This window comes from Paroedura picta, chromosome 2 (assembly GCF_049243985.1).
Source record: "Paroedura picta isolate Pp20150507F chromosome 2, Ppicta_v3.0, whole genome shotgun sequence".
Lineage (NCBI taxonomy): Eukaryota > Metazoa > Chordata > Lepidosauria > Squamata > Gekkonidae > Paroedura > Paroedura picta.
In genome coordinates this window covers 182,122,997-182,143,446 of record NC_135370.1, presented here as the reverse complement: position 1 = coordinate 182,143,446, position 20,450 = coordinate 182,122,997, and the positions used below count along the sequence as shown (strand labels likewise).

At 49.4% G+C, this 20,450-nt stretch overlaps 1 protein-coding gene across 1 annotated transcript in view; it reads left to right on the top strand.

Annotated features, from left to right (window-relative positions):
• TXNDC16 (thioredoxin domain containing 16) overlaps nucleotides 1-20,450 on the top strand; it is a 46,001-nt gene that overhangs the window by 7,850 nt on the left and 17,701 nt on the right. The window contains exons 2-13 of the mRNA XM_077324058.1: nucleotides 3,038-3,255; nucleotides 3,781-3,863; nucleotides 7,729-7,802; nucleotides 8,040-8,114; nucleotides 8,902-9,023; nucleotides 9,961-10,051; nucleotides 10,924-11,080; nucleotides 11,930-12,096; nucleotides 14,597-14,657; nucleotides 16,197-16,329; nucleotides 16,581-16,727; nucleotides 18,663-18,722. Coding sequence (XP_077180173.1) covers nucleotides 3,090-3,255; nucleotides 3,781-3,863; nucleotides 7,729-7,802; nucleotides 8,040-8,114; nucleotides 8,902-9,023; nucleotides 9,961-10,051; nucleotides 10,924-11,080; nucleotides 11,930-12,096; nucleotides 14,597-14,657; nucleotides 16,197-16,329; nucleotides 16,581-16,727; nucleotides 18,663-18,722 — 1,336 coding nt within the window. The 5' untranslated portion in view covers nucleotides 3,038-3,089. The remainder of the gene's footprint in view (nucleotides 1-3,037; nucleotides 3,256-3,780; nucleotides 3,864-7,728; nucleotides 7,803-8,039; nucleotides 8,115-8,901; nucleotides 9,024-9,960; nucleotides 10,052-10,923; nucleotides 11,081-11,929; nucleotides 12,097-14,596; nucleotides 14,658-16,196; nucleotides 16,330-16,580; nucleotides 16,728-18,662; nucleotides 18,723-20,450) is intronic.

The window sequence follows — 20,450 nt, the reverse complement described above, 5'->3', positions numbered from 1 at the left end:
GTGACTTGTTTGCTAAGGAGCCAGCAGTCTTACAGATAAGCATTTATAGCTGGTTCTGTTTTCTTCTGGCAAGACATCTGCAGGTGGGGTAGAATGCCCCGGAATCCCCTGATGGGAAACGGAAGCATTTCTGCTCAATTAAAAAAATAATGACTGTATTTTCTGTGAAACATCACTGGTTTACTCGCTGGATCAGGAGACAGTTCTCTTTTCCTCCTTTCTCCCTTCCCTCCACACTCCTTTGGTCTGTCTGGTTGGAGCAGGATGGGCTAAAACCCATTCCAAGCGATTTGCACCTCTAAATACTTTTGGGATGAAGCTCGGTGAGCAAGGCCACAAAATGGCTCCCACGGGGTGAAGCCAGCACCAAAATGGCCGCCACCACAGACCTTCAATACTACTGTGAAGGTCACTCAGATCTTCACTCAGACGGTGAAGATCATTCAGAAGATCACGTTTGGGCTGTATCAGAGTATCGTGTCCAGATCACGGGAGGTGATGGTACCGCTTTACTCTGCTCTTGTTCGGCCTCACTTGGAGTCCTGTGTTCAGTTTTGGCCACCCCAGTTGAAGAGGGATGTAGACAAACTGGAGCGTGTCCAGAGGAAGGCAACAAAGATGGTGAGGGGTTTGGAGACCAAGACGTAGGAGGAAAGGTTGGGGGAGCGTGGTCTGTTTGGCCAGGAGAGGAGACGACTGAGAGGGGATCTTCAAGTATTTCAAAGGCTGCCATGTAGAGGATGGAGCAGAGTTGTTCTCAAAGGGACAGACCAGAATGAATGGGATGAAATTAATTCAAAAGAAATTCCATCTAAACATCCGGAAGAAGTCCCTGACAGTCAGAGTGGTTCCTCAGTGGAACAGGAGGTTCCCCTCAGTCTTCAGAGCTAGTAGCCATTGATAGACCTCTCCAGGAAACTCTGATCTTCTTTTGAAGCCATTTATTCCTTGGGAGGTGGTGGATTCTCCATCTTTGGAAATTTTTAAACGGAGGCTGGAGAGCCATCTGACGGAGAGGCTGATTCTGTGAAGGCTCAAGGGGGTGGCAGGTGACACAGGATGAGCAAGAGGGTTGGGAGCGTCCTTCATAGAGCAGGGGGTTAGACTAGATGACCCAGGAGGTCCCTTCCATCTATGATTCTATGATTCTAAATTCCATCTAAACATCCAGAAGAAGTTCCTGACAAAGCGGTTTGTCAGTAGAACAGGCTTTCTCGGGAGGTGGTGGGTTCTCCATCTTTGGAGATGTTTAAACAGAGGCTGGAGAGCCATCTGACGGAGAGGCTGGTTCTGTGAAGGTTCAAGGGGGTGGCAGGTGACAGTGGGTGAGCGAGAGGGTTGTGGGTGTCTTGCATAGTGCAGGGGGTTGGACTAGATGACCCTGGAGGTCCCTTCCAACTCTGTGATTCTAAGATCGTGCTGTGGTGGTGGTTAAAGTCAAAACAACATTTAAAAAAATAATTGCACAACCAATGAATACTTCAAAGGCCTTTCTGGGCAAAAAGCCCGACCTGGGCCCTACCTTTAAACAAGCTCTTGGTGGGCACCAGAAAACAGTATCAACTGGTGCAATGGCTCCCACGAGCACCCCGTTGGGGACCCCTGCCCTACACTCTACTAGGGGGCCCTTGATTCTCAGTTCCTTATTCCTGGTTCCTTCTTTGCAAACCCGACCTGTGCCTGAGGATCTATGATTCGGATAGTTCCAAAGGTTATTTTATGCATCTTTAGTACTGATTATTTGCACCAGGGGTAGTCTGGTGATTCTATGATTCGGATAGTTCCAAAGGTTATTTTATGCATCTTTAGTACTGATTATTTGCACCAGGGGTAGTCAAACTGCGGCCCTCCAGAGGTCCATGGACTACAATTCCCAGGAGCCCCTGCCAGCGAACGCTGGCAGGGGCTCCTGGGAATTGTAGTCCATGGACCTCTGGAGGGCTGCAGTTTGACTACCCCTGATCTGCACAAATAAGAAACTAGGAACTGTGCGCGAAAAACCAAGAACCAACTTCAGGCTCCTAAAGTAAGCAGAGCTCAGGCTAAGCGGGGGATAGGCGACGATGTTAATAATTGCAAGTTTTTTATCTTGGTTGATGTTCCTTTTTTTCTAAATTTTCAGTTACAGCTCTGAGCAGCTGGTCAAATATTGACCGGCTGTCATTTGACCACGCTCAAACGTTGCCAAATATCCCAGGAAGCTGATAGTGTGACGTAGCTGGCAGCTTTTCTTTTGCATTTTTACAATGGTGTGTTTTTTGACGATGGTGCCATTGTATTCGCCGGGGGAGGGGGGAATGTCCTTGTGTCCCGTCAGCAGTGCCCCATGACGGTCCTTGTTGCATAGCGAAAAGCCCCCCAACGGATTCTGTTTTTTTCATGGGTCCTTTCCCGCTTCGGTTTTATTGACGTTTGCCTGCTGTATTTAAAAACTGGTGACCAAGCCATGCTGTATTCTTCGTATTTATAGAAATCTTTTGCTTTGATAAAAGCAGCTGTACTTCATAGCATTCTTAATCATAAAATCCTAGAGTTGGAAGGGACCTCCTGGGTCATCTAGTCCAACCCGCTGCACTGTGCAGGACACTCACCACCCTCTCTCTCCTCCACTGTCACCTGCCACCCCCTTGAACCTTCACAGAATCAGCCTCTCCTCCAGCCTCTGCTTAAAAATCTCCAGAGATGGAGAACCCACCACCTCCCGAGGAAGCCTGTTCCACTGAGGAACCGCTGTAACTGTCAGGAACTTCTTCCGGAGGTTTAGATGGAATTTCTTTTGAATTAATTTCATCCCAATAGTGTTATTGATGTGAAGACATCTTTCAAATATGCAGCAGAAAAAGCAACAGAAATCTATACCGAAATAATCATTGACCCACAAAATTTAATGGACGCAGAGATGCAAGCAGTAAACAGCCCAGAGGCTGTGCGTGGGGGGTGGCTCACTTAATATGTGAGCCGTACTCTGCACGGGACAGCTGCAGGCAGCGTGGTTCACGTTCCAGCATTAGATTGCAACATCTCCATTACTTTTCAGATGATTTCCGAACTTTTAAAAGCAATCTGACTCCCGCTGACTGGCTGAAGTCATGCTGTGCCTAGTGTTGAAAGGACGGGCCCTCCTCTGCTCTCTCCTGCTCCTGGGCGCATGGCCGGCAAGCAGCACAGAAGAGGTCTTTTCGGAGCAGGAACTCCAGGAGTATCTCAGCAGCTCACCAGCATCCAAAGCATCCCTGGTTCATTTCAGGAGGGAAGGTGAGTATTGTCGCCTCGTGCAGATTTATTACCTTTGGTTCATAATAATGATAATATAATAACAATGAAGAACAAGAGTTGGTTCTTATATGCTGGCAGGGGCTCATGGGAATTGTAGTCCATGAACATCTGGAGGACCTCAGGTTGACTACCCCTGGACTAGATGACCCAGGAGGTCCCTTCCAACTCTATCATTTTAGGATTCTAAATTCCGTCTCAACCTCCGGAAGAAGTTCCTGACAGTCAGAGCGGTTTCTCAGTGGAACAGGCTTCCTCGGGAGGTGGAGGGTTCTCCATCTTTGGGAATTTTTAAGCAGAGGCTGGAGAGCCCTCTGACGGAGAGGCTGATTCTGTGAACGTTCAAGGGGGTGGCAGGTGACAGTGGAGGAGCGAGAGGGTTTTGAGTGTCCTGCATAGTGCAGGGGGTTGGACTAGATGACCCAGGAGGTCCCTTCCAACTCTATGATTCTGTGATTCTGTAAACTGTGACCATAAATCAGAACTTAACTCTTGCTTGTGTTCTAGCTTCTCTGTCTGCGGATGTCTTCCTGGAGCAACTGGAGAAATCCATAGCAGCTCTTCGAGAGTATGGAATTTCAGTCTTGAAGGTAATTCAAAGGGATATTTTCTTATTTTTTATTTGATTCATATATTTGTATTTATTCACTGCCACTTGCAGACCCAGCCGGCTTGTGGCGGTTTACATAAAAATCTAAAAGCCCCACATAAAACAATGTAGCCCCACACCACCCAAGATGGTGTCAAAATCTCAATCAGCGGAATAGCCCACCTCACTCCCACCCCTGACCCCTAACCACGACACTAAGCTGGCTCTCTTGGCCTCTTACACCCTCTTGGCCTAACCTACCTCACAGGGTTGTTGTGAGGATAAAATGGATGAGAGGAGCCTAATGTAAGCGTCTTTGAGTCCCCCATTGCGGAGAAAGACAGGCTATTAGTCTGATCCTGCATTGAACAGGAGGCTGAACTAGATGGCCTGAATGGCCCCTTCCCACACTGTGATTCTAAGAGTCTAGACCAGGGGTAGTCAACCTGCGGCCCTCCAGATGTCCATGGACTACCATTCCCAGAAGCCCCTGCCAGCATTTGCTGGCAGGGGGCTCCTGGGAATGGTAGTCCATGGACATCTGGAGGGCCGCAGTTTGACTACCCCTGGTCTAGAACATAAATGGAAAAATATTTTTTCCCAGCTCCAAATCTCATCTGTCTCCCCTAATAAGCTTCAGTTTAGCCCAGGCTTTCTCAACCAAAGTTTCTTGACATCCCTAGATGGGTTTCCTGCGTGGGTGGGAGTTAATTAACTTTTAGTTCATTTCTTCAATTTGTTAAACCTTTATTGGGTGATATGTCCACATACGGTCCTGTCCACCCACCCACCAAAATGTCCAGTGATGGGCCTGGAGGGGGTGGGAAGGGGAGGAGTCCTAGGTGGGCATTTCCACAGCTCTGCTTCCCAACCATCTTGAAGCCTGAAGGACGTTTCATGGCTTTCTCAAAAGTAGAAAAAAGTTGAGAAAGGCAGTTTTAGCCAGATGTTTACCGCAGGCTTCTGCAAGCAGGATGGAAGGTTTCTCTGTCATCTCAAGTTGCAATATTTGCTTCGGTGGAAGGTCAGGGGGGAGTTTGTAGTGGGAGGAACGAGAGCCAGATGCGGGTCCCCGTCAGTCACACGGAGCAGGCCAGACCAAACTTTGTCCTGCGGTGATAAGATAGCGTTGCCCGGATGGGGATATTTAACGTCAGGGTCCTTTCAAGGGATTTATTTCCCACCTCTCCCTCTCCCCAAGGCCATACAATATCACACACAACTTTGAGCGCTGGGCAAAACAGGATAAAACCACGTGGGCCAAAACCATTCTGTCAGCATCCGATTCAAGTTAGTCAAATAGCACAGGGGTAGTCAACCTGTGGTCCTCCAGATGTCCATGGACTACAATTCCCATGAGCCCCTGTCAGCATTTGCTGGCAGGGGCTCATGGGAATTGTAGTCCATGGACATCTGGAGGACCACAGGTTGACTACCCCTGAAACAGCATATAGCGTCAAGACCCAGCGTCTTCTAAAAGAGCGTAAAGGGACCGATTGCTTTTTGTATGTCTTTGGATTTCTTTTCTAGCATTCGCTTTAATTGCTTTAGTGAGATGTTGCTGTTCTCCTCGGTTTTTTTGGGAAGCCCCCTGGGCGTCACGTTGCAAAAAGCCCCGCTAGGCTCTTTTTTGAATTCCTCTGCAGAATTTCTCTCCCGGACTAATTGGCTTTCTTTGTTAGCTGCGAAAATCAAATAAATGTGTACCATAAAGCGGTGATAAAATCGCAAGAGGTGATATGCTTCACGTAGCCCTGGATTTCTGAGTCTGGGTCTGCTTGGCAGGTGGCATGGGTCCCCCTCGCAAGGGCCTTCCTGTTTAAGGAGAGATGTGGGTTTTTCGTTTGCCATCTGTCAAGGTTTTGTGTATTGTCGTTATTGGGTTTTAATGGGGCTTTTTTGGGGTTTTATTGTACGGGTTTTCTTTTGTGTGACCCGCTGTGAGCCGATTTATTTTTAAAAATATTTTATTAATACAGTACAAAGTTATATATAGATTACAGAACAACAAATACATATGAGAGAGAAAAACAGTAAAAGAAAAAAGAAAAGAAAAATAAGTATCATGTGATTTTAAAAATGACTTCCAACTCTACTTAAATAGAAAAAATTCTTAACCTTTTCCCCCGAATATAAACTTTTGCTGTAACACAATATCTAATATAACAGATATTCTATGAAATATAGAGCCATCCTTAATATTTATAATCGTATCTTTGTTTTAATTTTTTGTCGAGTGACAGGCTATATATTCAATTATAAATAAAAATAAATAAAAGGTTGTAATTCCGCACCGGTGAGCATCACTGGTTAGGGAGTCCTACAGATTACGTCTCCAATCTTTTTGAGCCTGTGGGCACAAATATGCTGGACACAGCCACAAAATGGCCGCCACAGGAGGCGGAGCCAGCCAGCCAAATGGCCGCAGCAGCTGACTTTCAGTTACCCAGCGAAGATCCTTGCAGTGTGGTGGGAACTGCTGCTGAAGAAGCTTTTTAAAAAAACTTTGCAGCCTATCAAATCTCCACTGGCCAATCAGAAGCCTTGCTGGTCATGCCCACTTTCTGTAAACACTTTAGTGGACACCAGGAAAGGTGCTGGTGGGCAACCTGGTCACCCTGCTGGGGACTACTGGCCAAGGCACAATCTCTGGTGCTCGCCTTTGCCAGAAGGGGCACACAGTTCGGGTGCTCAGATGAGGGTTTCAGATGCCAGGGGACACAGCTGCACGCTGAAGGTGGACTGTGAAGAGGTCTGGGTAATAAGCAGCGCTTGGAATGGTACCGGAAGGGAGCCTGCTGCCAGGGAAGATTTCCTTTTGAAACTGGTAAGCTGAACCTTCATCACCAGTCCAACCTGGGTGCAGCTAAAGCCTCAGTTGCCAGGACCAAATAATGTGGCTTGAATAAGCTGCTACAATGCGGGGTGATCTGTGTCTTTCCCTATTGCCTGGTCCTTGTTAACTGGAGATGCCGGGGATTGAACCCGGGACCTTCTGCATGGGTCTTTCCTATCACCTCCTGCCTGGTCCTTTTAACTTTTTAAAAGCGGTCTGAGCCTTCGGGGAGGACGGTATATAAATATGAATAAATAAATAAATAAACTGGAGATGCCGGGAGCTGAACCTGGGACCTGCTGCCTGCCAAACAGATGCTCTTCCCCTGAGCCACAGCCCCTCCCTAATCAATATGAACACAGGAAGCTGCTTCTACTAAATCAGATCGTTGGTCTATCCAGGTCAGTCTTTCCCATCCCCTCCTGCCTGGTCCTTTTAACTGGAGATGCCGGGGATTGAACCAGGGACCTTCTGCATGCCAAGCAGAGGCTCTGCCACTGAGCCATGGCCCCTCCTTAATAAACATAAACACAGGAAGCTGCTTCTACTAAGTCAGATCATTTGTCTATGAAGGTCAGTCTTTCCCATCACCTACTTCCTGGTCCTTCTTAACTGGAGATGCTGCCGGGGATTGAACCGGAGACCTACATGCCAAGCAGAGGCTCTGCCACTGAGCCATGGCCCCTCCCTAATAAATATGAACACAGGAAGTACCTTCTACTAAGTCAGATCATTGGTCTATCCAGGTCAGTCTTTCCCATCACCTACTTCCTGGTCCTTTTTAACTGGAGATGCTGCCGGGGATTGAACCTGCAACCATCTGCATGCCAAGCAGAGGCTCTTCCACTGAGCTGCAGCTCACCATCCTGTTGGTTATTAACTGAGAGGACAATGACACGATGAAACATTTCCATTGCATTTTGCGTACATCGACTTAGAATTATTAGAATCGTGGAGTGGGAAGGAACCTCCAGGGCATCTAGTCCAACCCCCTGCGTCATGTTCTTGGTGTATCTTTTCTTCTTCACAGGTGAGCTGCCACCGTGAAGGAACGCTGGGATACTGTCGAGAGGAGCGTTCCGTGGGGAAAGCATACCTGTTCAAGTAAGTGCATCATTCCATGAGAGAGAAAAGCAGAAAGCAACGCAGTAGAGTAAGGGCTGCAACAGACTGTGCTCCTGCCCTTTAACAAAATGAGACGTTCCGTTGACCGTGCTAATTCCTTCGGATAATTGCCTTCTTCGAATATTCTGCACAGCCGGAAAAGTGCAGGAGATTTCCTGACCTCCCTAGGCAAGTTTTTTGAAGCTGTCTCGTTGTCTTTGTCTCCTGCTCCCCCAGGGGCCACGTGCTGATTCGAGAGTTCCCGACAGACGCCTTGTTCAGCGTGGACGCCATTGTGGCCAACGTCCTCTTGTGAGTCCCTGGCCATCTCCTGGTTCGCGCAGTTGCAGAGGGCGGCCATCCTGGCCTGCTCTAGAACCACTAGATACGGTGGCCTGCAGGTCCAAATTGACTTGTTATGGAGACCCGTCCTGGGCTGGCCCGAGGATTTTGGGTGCCCAAGGCCAACTATGACTTCAGCAACAATCCAGTTCAAGTTTCCGTTCTGTGCAGTAGGCTAAACAGATTCTTTTGAGGAAACCACAAGCATAACACCGAGGACACCGTAGTCCCCACTGGGAGCCCCACGCAGGTGGCATTCTGACAGGCACAGTGTTTGCCTCTGGAGGTTAGATCCCAGCCTCCGGACCCCCCTCTCTTTCCCCATGACCCCCTGGAGTGGTTTAAGGATTCGTGGGCCTCATAGCACTCAGGGTCAGAACTGGGTTTCCAAAACACAAAAGAGCCAAGAGTCCAGTGGCACCTTAAAAGACTAGCACAATTTGTGGCAGGGGAGGACCTTTCATGAATCTCAGCTCACTTTTTCGGATACTTGAACATATCTTTCATTCTCACGACGGCCCTGTGAGGTAGGCTGGGCTGACAAAGAGCAGTGAGCTATGGAGGGATTTGAATACAGGTCTCTCCATGCCCGGCATGATGAGGCAGCTCTGCTTTGACTCATTTCCAGCTGGGCATGGAGCGGGTGGGTGTGCGTCCCACCCTTCGAAGCACAAATAGGCCTTTCTCCTGCTTAAGGGGGCACCACTGCATTTTGGCGGGGACCTGATCCACCTTTCTCTCCCGGTCTCCTCCTCAGTGCCCTCCTCTTTAACGAAGTGAAATATATCGCCACGCTGGAGGACCTCCAGAATCTGGAAAACGCCATTCGGGGCCAGTCGGGCCTCGTGTTTGCTTATGTCCAAGCTGTTGGGACTGCAGGTAAAGCTGTCCAGCTGCTGTGCTAGGCAGCTGAAGGGGAGTACAGCCGGTCTTTTGTCCCTGCAGTGTTCTCCATGGAGCTTTTCCCCAACCTGTCCTCGAGGTGGAACTTGAAGGACTCGGCTTTTCACTTTGGGATTTATCGGGGCGGGGGGGAAGGATTTTGGGGCAAAGCTGCTTCATTGTGGAAGTCGGGATTTCGGGAATAAAGAGGTGCAGTTGTAAGGGCAAAACTAAAAAATGGCATTCCTTCCAGAAAAACGACAATATTTTTCTCAATGATGACGTAAGTAACATAAGGGTATATTAAGTCATTTCTGCCCAGCTAGGCTCTTGTTTTTGCCTGAACAGATTTTTTAGATAAGGGTTGGGTTCCGGGCTGAGAGAAGTGGAAGTCAAGGCTTTCAGAATCAGCTCTGTCTCTCTGCCTGTCTTTATGTTTTTCTCTGTCTCTTGTTCATGTTGCCTTTCTCTATCTTGTTCCTTTCTTTCTCACGCTCTGTTTCTGTGCTCTTTTTCTCTGCATCTCTGTCTCTCAATCTGTCTTTTTCTTTCTGCCTCTGTCTCTGTCTCTCACTCTGTCTCTCTCTCCCCTCTGTCTTTTTCTCTTTCTCTATATCCCTGTCTTTCTTTCTCCATCTCTCTCTCTCTCTCCCTCCCTTTCTCTCTTTTTCTCTCTCTCTCTGTCTTTTCTCCCTTTCTCTTTCTCCCTCTCTCTGCCTGTCTTTTTTCTCTTCCTGTATCTCCCTGTCTCTTTTTCTCTGTCTCCCGGTCTTTGTCTCTCACACTTTCTATTGGTCTCTCTTTCCCCGTCTGTCTTTCTGACTCTATCACTCTCTCTCTCTCTCTCTCTCTCTCTCTCTCTCTCTCTGTCTTTCTTTCTCCACCTGTCGTTTTCTCTCCTTCTGACTGCTTCTCTCTGTCTCTCTCTTCCCAGAGCACAGAGTGCTAATGGAGGCAGCCTTCGTATATGGCTCTCTGTACCGTTTTGCTGTAACCACCGAAGTGACGCTTCTGAAGAGCATCCGGTAGGCATTCCCCAGTCTGGGAAGTTTAGGCCTTGCTGGGAATTGTAGCTTCTCTGGAGCCCTTCTGTAGACAGCCCTTTGCCTCCTCCCCCTTGCCCCCAAAGTCTCCACCCAAGGCTTATAAACCCGACTGCTTGTCCCTGGTGAGTGCCGACTGGAGACCAATGCACTTACATTGTTTTTTACATTGTGGATCCTGCTGAATTCAGATTGATTTTAACTTGCATCTTCCTCTATCTCCCTCCCTCCCAATTGAAACAGAATGTGTTCTGCACTCGATTGGGGAAGCTCAGAGTGGGGAGGGGAGCCAAGCACAGCAGGAGTCTCTTTCTTTTCTTGAATGGGGGGTGGGTGGGGAATAAATCCAAGAGGCAAATCTCTGCTGAGAGAAATTAGGGCTTCTGGAGCGCAGTCACTTTAAGGGAAGCCTTGCAACCGGGAACCAGGAAGTCTTTGAAACTGATGCCCTGGCCAATCAGGGAAGACTGCTTTGCTAGGAGGCACGGAAAAGGGAGTTAATTTGCAAAAAGCAGAAATCTGCACACTTACTGACGGCAATTTTTTCAAATATCGAGAGTTATATCCACTTCTGGATATTGCGGGGGGAAGGTAGGGTCACTCCGATTCAAACATGCATGTTGCAGAGGGAAAATCTGCCACCAGTTTTTTTTTTTAAACTGGAGATGCCAGGGATTCAACCTGGGACCTTCTGCATACCAAGTAGACCCTCTGCCCCTGAGTTAAAGCCCACCCCATTCACATGCAGGTGTAGACGATTTCTCTGCCATCATTAGAGATTTTCCAACACTTGTAAACATGGGTGCCAGCCAGCCAGAATTCTAGATCCAAGCTTGCATTCTTTTCTCCTGCAGCGATGAAAAGTCAGACATTCCGGCATCGAAGCTCTTTTTCTGCCACTGCCAGGTGGCCACCGATCCAGGCCAGCCGTGCCGCAGGACCCCGATGGAGCAGCCGCTGACCACGCTGAATGTCCACAAGTTCCTGAAGCTGATGGGGGAGCCTCTTGTGGTAGGGCTGATGGCAACGGCTACCTCCCCCCGTCCTCCCCCTGGGGGTCCCTCACTCACCCAGTACCGGTTGCTTTGGGCCATATCAGAGCGAGCGTTTGTCGGACTGGGCGCCTGGGGCATGCTGGGCAGGGGTGGGGGCATGGAGGAGAGGGCAACGCCAAACAGGCTCAATCACCTGACAGCGCCCCAAGTCTGGTTTGGTTCACCAATTTGGACAGGAAACAAGCCCTCTTATTAGAGAAGACAGACTTGCAAATAAGCCCAGAGAGCTGCTCAAGTGCTCTGTCTCTTCCCGCTGTCTGCTACCTTTTTATCTCACCTTTCTTCATCTGTGTAGCTGTGTTATATTGCACCAGAACCTTGTTCCATTAAGGTCAGTATTGTCCACCCAGCTGGCAGCTGCTCTCGGGTCTCCTATTTGCTTGCTTGCTTGTTTGTTTAGGCTTATGATTTAGGCTTATAGGCTGCCCCTCTTGAATCCGTCATCTCAGGACAGCATACAGCATTATGTTAAAACCGATAAAACTCATAAATACGGTAAAGACTACTCTAGCTAACAATAAATACCCTACGCTGAGTCGTCGTTTATTGATACCCCATAAGAGGGAGGCTGTAGGAGACCCTGAGCTAGTAGAGGAGGCCCGTGTGATGTTTGGGGTAGTGGTTAGGGGTGCGGACTTTTAATCTGGGGAGCCGGGTTCGATTCTGCCCTCCCCCACATGCAACCAGCTGGGTGACCCTGGGCTAGTCACAGCACTGATCAAGCTGTTCTGACTCAGCAGGAACATCAGGGCTCTCCCAGCCTCACAATATCCCCACATCAGACCTCTCTCTTTCTCTCCTCCAGATGGAGATCATGGCCGATCCGGAGAAGGTTTCGACCGTTCACCTCCAGCTCGGCCTCCCGCTGATCTTCATCCTCACTCAGAAAGAAACGCTGGAGGCCGACAGACGGACAGCTGAATTTGTGGCCTGGAGGTTGCTGGGCAGAGCAGGCGTGATCCTTTTGTCAAGGTGAGGGCAGGGGTTAAAGGTGGGCAGGGAGACGCTGGGGAAGTCACAGGGGGATTCGATCGTCACATCGGATTAGACATGGAGAGCCCAGCGTTTGAATCCGCCTTAGCTGTGAAGCTCAATGGATGATCTTGGCCCAGTCCAGGGCTGGCAGCTTAACCTACAGGCAGGATTGTTGCCCAGTTGTCAGCTTTTCACAGGGCCTGCAAGACGGAGCTCTTCCGCCAGGCGTATGGTTGAGGCCAGGGCGGGGTCCCGGTGTTACCATCGGAGGATCCCCCCCCCAATGTATGATTATATTGGCTGCAGAGGAAAGGACGCGCAGTAATGGGTTTAAACTACAAGTCAGAGTAGTTCAGAAGTGGAATAGGCTGCCTAAGGAGGTGGTGAGCTCCCCCTCACTGGCAGTCTTCAAGCAAAGGTTGGATACACACTTTTCTTGGATGCTTTAGGATGCTTAGGGCTGATCCTGCGTTGAGCAGGGGGTTGGACTAGATGGCCTGTATGGCCCCTCCAACTCTATGATCCCTTGCTCCCAGTGAGAGAGAATTTTGACCCATGGGCTGAATGGGGTGTGTAGATCGCCATCTGATTGATGTAATTTAACAAGTGCTTTTAGGGGAGGGGGGGTTATTGCATTTTATCTACTCTTGTGAACCGCCACAAGACTTCTGGAGAGCGGCGGTGCAGAAATACGAAGATAAATAAATAAAATATTCCAGGGGCTCCTCCATGGTCAAAAGGCTGAAAAAGGCTGGTCTATTCGGGGCTCAGCTGAAGGACTGTCGTCTTAGGCAGGTGCCACTAGGGGGCGACGTGCTACCGTTTTCCAGGTGGTGCTAGAAAGTGCCAGTACGGCAGGAGACACCCAGAGCTGGCTTGGCATTGCCTGCTGATCCCCGGAGGTCTCTGTGCTGGGCCCGTCTGCCAACACTTCCTGGGTGTTGAGAAGAGACCGAGGAAGCTGGCCTCGGCCCACAAGCCCTGCAGGGAGGCCCACCTGCAAAATGGAGACTCCATCAGGTGCAGAGGGGGAACCTCAAACGGGCCTGCAGCCTGGGATCAGAAGCTGAAGGAGAGACCTCCAGCCTCACCCTGGGGTCACCAGAGCCCTTGGAACACCAGAGAAGGAGGGCTTAGGGTGAGATCACACTCTTGGGGTTCTCTCCTGAGTTCCTACTGAGTATGGGATATGTTCAGCAGAGATTGACCGACATAGAACGCCAGCAGGACCTAGCTAATAAGCCATCTTTCATTATTAGTGAACCCAATAGATATTCATCTTTCCCTATGGCATATCTGGCCAAGCTTGAAGTACCTAGTCATAGGAGGGCCTTCAGTTTGGCACGCTGTGATGCCTTTCCTTTGGCGGTATTAGAAGGAAGATATAGGAAAATACCCTATACCAGGGGTAGTCAAACTGCGGCCCTCCAGATGTCCATGGACTACAATTCCCAGGAGCCCCCTGCCAGCGTTTGCTGGCAGGGGGCTCCTGGGAATTGTAGTCCATGGACATCTGGAGGGCCACAGTTTGACTACCCCTGCCCTATGCCAAAAGGAAATGCACCTGTGGCTCTGGACATGTAGAAACCATGGAGCATGTTCTCTTTCAATGTCAATTCTATAATGAGATTCGAACTAGTCTCATTCTGCCGTTGCTAGGCAGATTCCCAGGGCGCTCAGGAGAATTTTACATTTCTCTGCTGCTTGCAGATATAGAAAAATAATACAACTTTATTAAGTTGCCAAGTTCTGCGCAGCAGCGATCAAAATTCGTAATAGAGTGGTCTGTTTTAAATGAATCTGGACAGCTGTGTTTATCTACCTTATTCTATTTTCCATTGTTATCTTTTAAGATGTTTTAATTCCTGGTTTTAATGGATGTTTCTGTATGCTGGTCTATGACCGTAATGAAACTAACTGAACTGAGCAGCTCCGGCAGCCTTTGAGTGCAAGAAGGTTGCAGGATCAGGGCAGGGGACTGCTCAGTCATCGAGGGCTTGCACCTGGCCTGGAATGACTCGTGATTGAAGAAGCCAGAAATACGGCAGCCAGTGTGAAAGGAGGAGTCCAGCCTCATACAGGGGCCAGTTAGTTCCTCTGCAGGGCCAACCACAGGGCAGAGAGGCCGAGGCCTTCCCTTGAGGTTGCCTCCTGGCTCTGAGATATAGAGATTTAGTGCCTCTGAAAATGGACTAGTAGCCATTGCTAAACGTATCCTCCACCGATCTGTCGACTTCCCTTTGGAATCGTTCTGCATCTACGGCCAAAGCTACAGCGGATTCCGCATTCTGCGTAAAGTAGTACTAAGGTGCAGTAGTAATTAAGTCATGGTAATGAGGCTTTCCCCTGGCCTGCCATTCCTTTTCATGTGACAAATCAGCTGCTTGGGAAACAGGAGGATTGGGCTGTGTTGTGTCCCCCTCTTGAAGCCGTACGGCAGAGCCAGGGTCTGCCTACAAGCGCTTCCCTGTCTCATATCTGATTTCTCTCTCCAAAGGGGGGCTGCAGGCCTGGACTTCCTCCTCCGTTATAACGTGGCTGTCAAGACAACCGCCGAGGTTAGTGCTGGACGCACCGTAAGACCGTTGACACCTTTTGCTTTTAACATTTGGTGTAGTGGTTAGGAGTGCAGACTTCTAATCTGGCATGCCAGGTTCGATTCTGCGCTCCCCCACATGCAGCCAGCTGGGTGACCTTGGGCTCGCCACGGCACTGATAAAACTGTTCTGACCGAGCAGGAATCTCAGGGCTCTCTCAGCCTCACCCACTCCATATGGTGTCTGCTGTGGTGAGAGGAATGGGGAGGAGAGTGGAAGCCGCTTTGAGCCTCCTTCGGGTAGGGAAAAGCGGCATATAAGAACCAACTCTTCTTCTTCTTCTTAACGGTTCGGACCTCCCTGGCTTGCCTGAATTCTTTCCCCCTTGAGAACCTTGTTACCGTTCAGCTGCCCCTGCCAGGAGAGGAACTTGAGGTTTCTCATGGACACCCTGGTGTTGTTATTTAATGATAACATAATGCCTGGGGATCTCCAGGTCCCACCTGGAGGCTGGCATCCCTACGTAAGACCTGCAGCATCGTCTTGACGAAGGTGGGCTCCTGGTCACAAGACACTAACTGGACACTGAAAGAGCTTGCCTTGACCAGGCCTGTTTTTGAAATATTTGAAGCCTCCAATTGTTTCATCTGGCCTTCTGGTCCACAGAGTTGACCATTGGTTCATAGTGTCCTGAATAGATATTTTTATGTAAAGGAGCCAAGTGGCTATAATAGTCGTTGAATTTATTGTATATTTTACATATGCTGGCTTTATCTGGTTTTATCTGATGCTGAAATGCATCTGGTCAGCAGAGGCATCAGTATGCATGGCTGTATTGATTGTATTGGGGCTATGCTAAAGGCCCAGAGGTTTAATTTGATTAATCAGTACAGGTACTATATATTTTTAAAATTGTGTTCCACCCTGTATAGGCAGAGGTTCATTTCCCTGCTGCTGACCCTTTTAGATTCTTGACTTTTGTTTGGGTCGGGATATTTCCTCCGTTTTGTTTTGATCCCTAAGTAAGAACCATACGAATAAAACAATTATTAACACATCGAAACTCACAAACACATTGATGTGTTTCTCCCTGCTAGAATTCGAGACAGCTGATGATCTATGTAAAATGATTATTTTTTAAAAAAACAGTAGAATTGGGGTTTCCAGCCCCCCCCCCCCAAGCACTAGGCATAGGGCTGCCAGATCCTGGTTTGGAAATTCCTGGAAATTTGGGGGATGGAGCTTGGGGAGGACAAGGACCTCAGTGGGGGGGCAATGCCAGAGAGTCCCCCCTCCAAAGCATCCCTTTTCTCCAGGGGTCTCTGAATTGGGGTGGGAGGTGACCAGTAACCAATAAAATTGCTGTATTGATCAATGTACTGTACTGGCTGATCAATGCCATCCCAAACTCCTTGGCAGAGGGGCATGTGAAAATTCCCTTGGGGTTAGGACAACCTTGCCATCCGGTGGTTCTTCTCAAACCCCGAGGGGCCATTTCGAACCCCGAACCCCGCCTCACCAATCTCGAAATCCACTTGGATCCCTTTGTTCCCTTCGTAGGGCGTGAAGTACATGGTCTTGAAGGACACCGAAGAAATCATAGCGCTGGTGGAAGGCAATAAGCAGGGCGGCCCCGTCCCGGAGAATGTGGAGGAGGAGGAAGAAGAGGACGCTGATGAAAGCTATGAGCAAGGTAAACGTGGCAACCTCTTCCTTCTGCAGCACTTGAATCATTGTAAGGCAGGGGTAGTCAAACTGCGGCCCTCCAGATGCCCATGGACTACAATTCCCGCGAGCCCCTGCCAGCGTTCGCTGGCAGGGGCTCATGGGAATTGTAGTCCATGGGCATCTGGAGGGCCGCAGTTTGACTACCCCTGTTGTAAGGGTTTATGGTCAGTTATACACCCTGCTGAATTTGCATATTCCAACATGTTTCTCCTGTAGAGATCCAAGACGATCAAGTGGTGGAATCCATCGTCCGGGACAGGAAACACGAACTCCCCTTGGGACGCATCCAGACCCTGACAGAAGAATCTTTCAGCTCTGCTCTGGCAGCCTCTGACTGGATGCTGCTTCTGTTCTACGCCAGCTGTAAGTGAATTTCGGGTAAACAGCTGTCTGGTCATAGAGGCTGCTTTTCCAAATTCAGGGCAGTATAAAACCCGCGTTTTCCTGCTTGCTGTTCAGGCACAGAGTTGGGCATTAAGGGTGATATTCAAATTCCTGAGAATCTTGGTTCTCTTGGCATTTTTAAAAAAAGAAACACCCAAGTGTCTAGTCCATAAGCCAGCTGAAGATGCATCAGCCGTGCCTGACTTTAAGTTTCCATCACCAATAAAGCCGTCAATTCCTTGTATATCCAATCTGATTTAAAATGGAATCCCACAGGCATGTAAAGTCAAATAAAGTTGTCCATTCTTATTTGAATGCAAACAGAACAGGTTCCCGGGTTACTTACTTCCCCGTTTTTCTGGTCTTCTTCAGTGATTGCGAGACTACAAAATAAAGGTAAAGGTAAAGGTCTCCCCTGTGCATGCACCGGGTCATGTCTGACCCTTGGGGTGACGCCCTCCAGCTTTTTCATGGCAGACTCAATACAGGGTGGTTTGCCAGTGCCTTCCCCAGTCATGACCGTTTACCCCCCAGCAGCAAGCTGGGTACTCATTTTACCGACCTCGGAAGGATGGAAGGCTGAGTCAACCTTGAGCCGGCTGCTGGGATTGAACTCCTAGCCTCATGGGCAGAGCTTCAGACTGCATGTCTGCTGCCTTACCACTTTGCGCCACAAGAGGCTCTACAAGATTAAAATTAAAGTTCATTTCTGAGGTCCTTAACATATGCGTAATCCAGTATATAAACCAGCATTTACCATCTAAACGTACCTTCCAATATTTTCAGGTTACGCCGTTATCGGCTAGCTCCTTGGCTCTCAGCTGATCCAATTCACAATCGCTGAAGAAGACCAGGAAAATGGGGGAACTGAATAACCAGGAAACCTGTTCTGATTGTGTTCAGATGTGAATGGACGAATAGAAGAATAAATGAATATCTGATTTGACTTTTCATGCCTGTGGAATTCCATTTTGAATCATATTTAAGTTTCCAGCAGCCATGAGGCTGCGTTTTCCTCTCCTCTGTGACTAGCGGAATTAATTACCCAAAGTAGGCACATCTGTTCGAATGACAGTCATTCCCAGAGGTGGAAATGCTGGCAGGGGCTCATGGGAATCGTAGTCCATGGACATCTGGAGGACCACAGGTTGACTACCCCTGGTGTAGTGGTTAAGAGCAACAGCTCCTAATTTAGTGAGCCCAGTTTGATTTCCCTATTCCTCCTGATGCAGCCAGCCCGGGTGACCGTGGGCCAGTCACAGTCCTGATAGTTCTCACAGAGCAGTCCTGTCAGAGCTCTCTGAGCCCCACCTCCCTCCCACGGCGTCTATTGTGGGGAGAGGAAGGGAAGGCGATTGGAAGCCGCTTTGAGACTCCTTCGGGTAGAGAAAAGCGGCATATAAGAACCAACTCTTCTTCTTCTTCTTCAGTAATCTCAGGGCTCTCTCGGCCTCCCCTCCCTCACAGGGTGTCTGTTGTGGGGAGAGGAAGGGAAGGCGATTGTCAGCCACTTGGAGACTCCTTCAGGCAGTGAAAAGCGAGGTATAAAAACCAACCCTTCTTCTTTTTCCTCAATGCCTGCCTCTAAGGAGCAACCCTGGACTCCCTCACTGGTCTCCCATCCAGGTTCTAACCAGGGCTAACCCTGAGTAACTTCCAAGATTTGATGAGATCCGGCTAGCCTGGGTCCTTGCCTGCCTCTGCGTAGTTTGCCATTGCCTGCCTCTGCGTAGCAACCGTGGCCATTCAAGTGCTAACAAGGGCCAGCCCTCCTTAGCCTCTGAACTGGGATGAGTCTGGGCCATTGGGCAGGGCGAATAATTTATACCAGGGGCAAAACTGAGTTTTTGTTGGCACTGACATTGGACTTGCATCTCCTGGATAAGAGCCGACTCTCTTGTGTCCTCCGTGTAGGGGAAGCCGTCTCCCTGGTCGTGATGCAGTCTTACGTAGAAGTGGCCGCTCGTCTGGAAGGTATGGATACGAGGAAGGGAAGGGTGAGTGTGGTGTAGGGAGTAGGGCAGCCTGCCTCGGCCAGGGTGTCGTGAAACCCCGGGGCTTCTTGGGTGCCCTGGAAGGTTTTCCTGACGGGGTGGGAGGGAATTAATCTTTAATTAAATAAAAATTGTTAAACATTTATCGGGCGATATGAGTATGTATGGTCATGTCGACCTTCCTTCCCCTCATAGAATCATAGAATTGTAGAGTTGGAAGGGACCTCCTGGGTCATCTAGTCCAACCCCCTAGTCCAACTATGCAGGACACTCCCAACCCACTCGCTCATCCACTGTCACCTGCCACCCCCTTGAGCCTTCACAGAATCAGCCTTTCCGTCAGATGGCTCTCCAGACTCCGCTTAAAAATCTCCAAAGATGGAGAACCCACCACTTCCCGAGGAAGCCTGTTCCACTGAGGAACTGCTCTACCTGTCAGGAACTTCTTCCGGATGTTTAGATGGAATTTCTGTTGAATTAATTTCCTCCCCTTGGTTCTGGTCCGTCCCTCTGGGTCAAGAGAGAACAACTCTGCTCCATCCTCTACATGGCAGCCTTTTAAATACCTGAAGATGGTTATCAGATCCCCTCTCAGTCATCTCCTCTCCAGGCTAAACAGACCAAGCCCCCCCCCCCCCCAACCTCCCCAACTGTCTAATGATAGGCCTGGTGGGGGTGGGAAGGGGAGGCACCCCTGTCTGTCTAACTCCTGTCCCTTCTGGTGGGATTATTTGTGATTCCAAAACACATCCGGAGGATTTCTCGCTCCCTCCGTCCTTTTGACGTTTTGTGGCCGCCTTAGCAGCGCCTCCAGGAGCCGAGCATCCTTAATAGCAGAAGAGCACAAAGGTTATCAGACTGTAATGGAGCTTAGAAGATGTAGCCTCTTGAGACTACAGGCCTGATTGCCTCTCAGCCGCCTGGAGTGTGCCACAAGTAATGGACCGCTGGAGGGGAAAGGGAGGGGTGTGGCCATTAGATCAAGCAGGCTCTTAGAAGCCGGGTAATGGAACGGCAGTGACCACCTTGCTGGGAATTGCGCAGATCCCTGCCACTCCTAATTTTCCTACCGTAGCTGTCTTTTTGTGCTGATTGGGCTGGGCTTCTGTCACTGCAGTGGTGAGATGGGGGCACATTTCTGCCTCCCACCAGAGCCCCAGGTTGTGAGTGCCCTTCACGGGGTTGGACTAGATGACCCAGGAGGTCCCTTCCAACTCTGTGATTCTAAATTCTGTCTAAACCTCCAGAAGAAGTTCCTGACAGTTAGAGCAGTTCCTCAGTGGAACAGGCTTCCTCGGGAGGTGGTGGGTTCTCCATCTTTGGAGATTTTTACACAGAGGCTGGAGAGCCATCTGACGGAGAGGCTGATTCTGTGAAGGCTCAAGGGGGTGGCAGGTGACAGTGGATGAGCGAGAGGGTTGTGAGTGTCCTACATAGAGCAGGGGGTTGGACTAGATGACCCAAGAGGCCCCTTTCAACTCTGTGATTCTAGGATTCTACTTGTAAGAGGATACAAAGGCAAATTGAAAATGGTCTGCATTGGGGTGCTCTCAGTGAACTGTAAACAGCTTCACGTGTCTTGCCTCTTTATTTGGATCAAGTCTGCCAGGAGCAAGATGTTGCTCTTGCTTCATTCTGAAGGATGGTCTGGGCCCTTTCTTGCTTGAAAATATTGAGCCGAAGCCAGGCTACCGTTTTCCTTATGGGA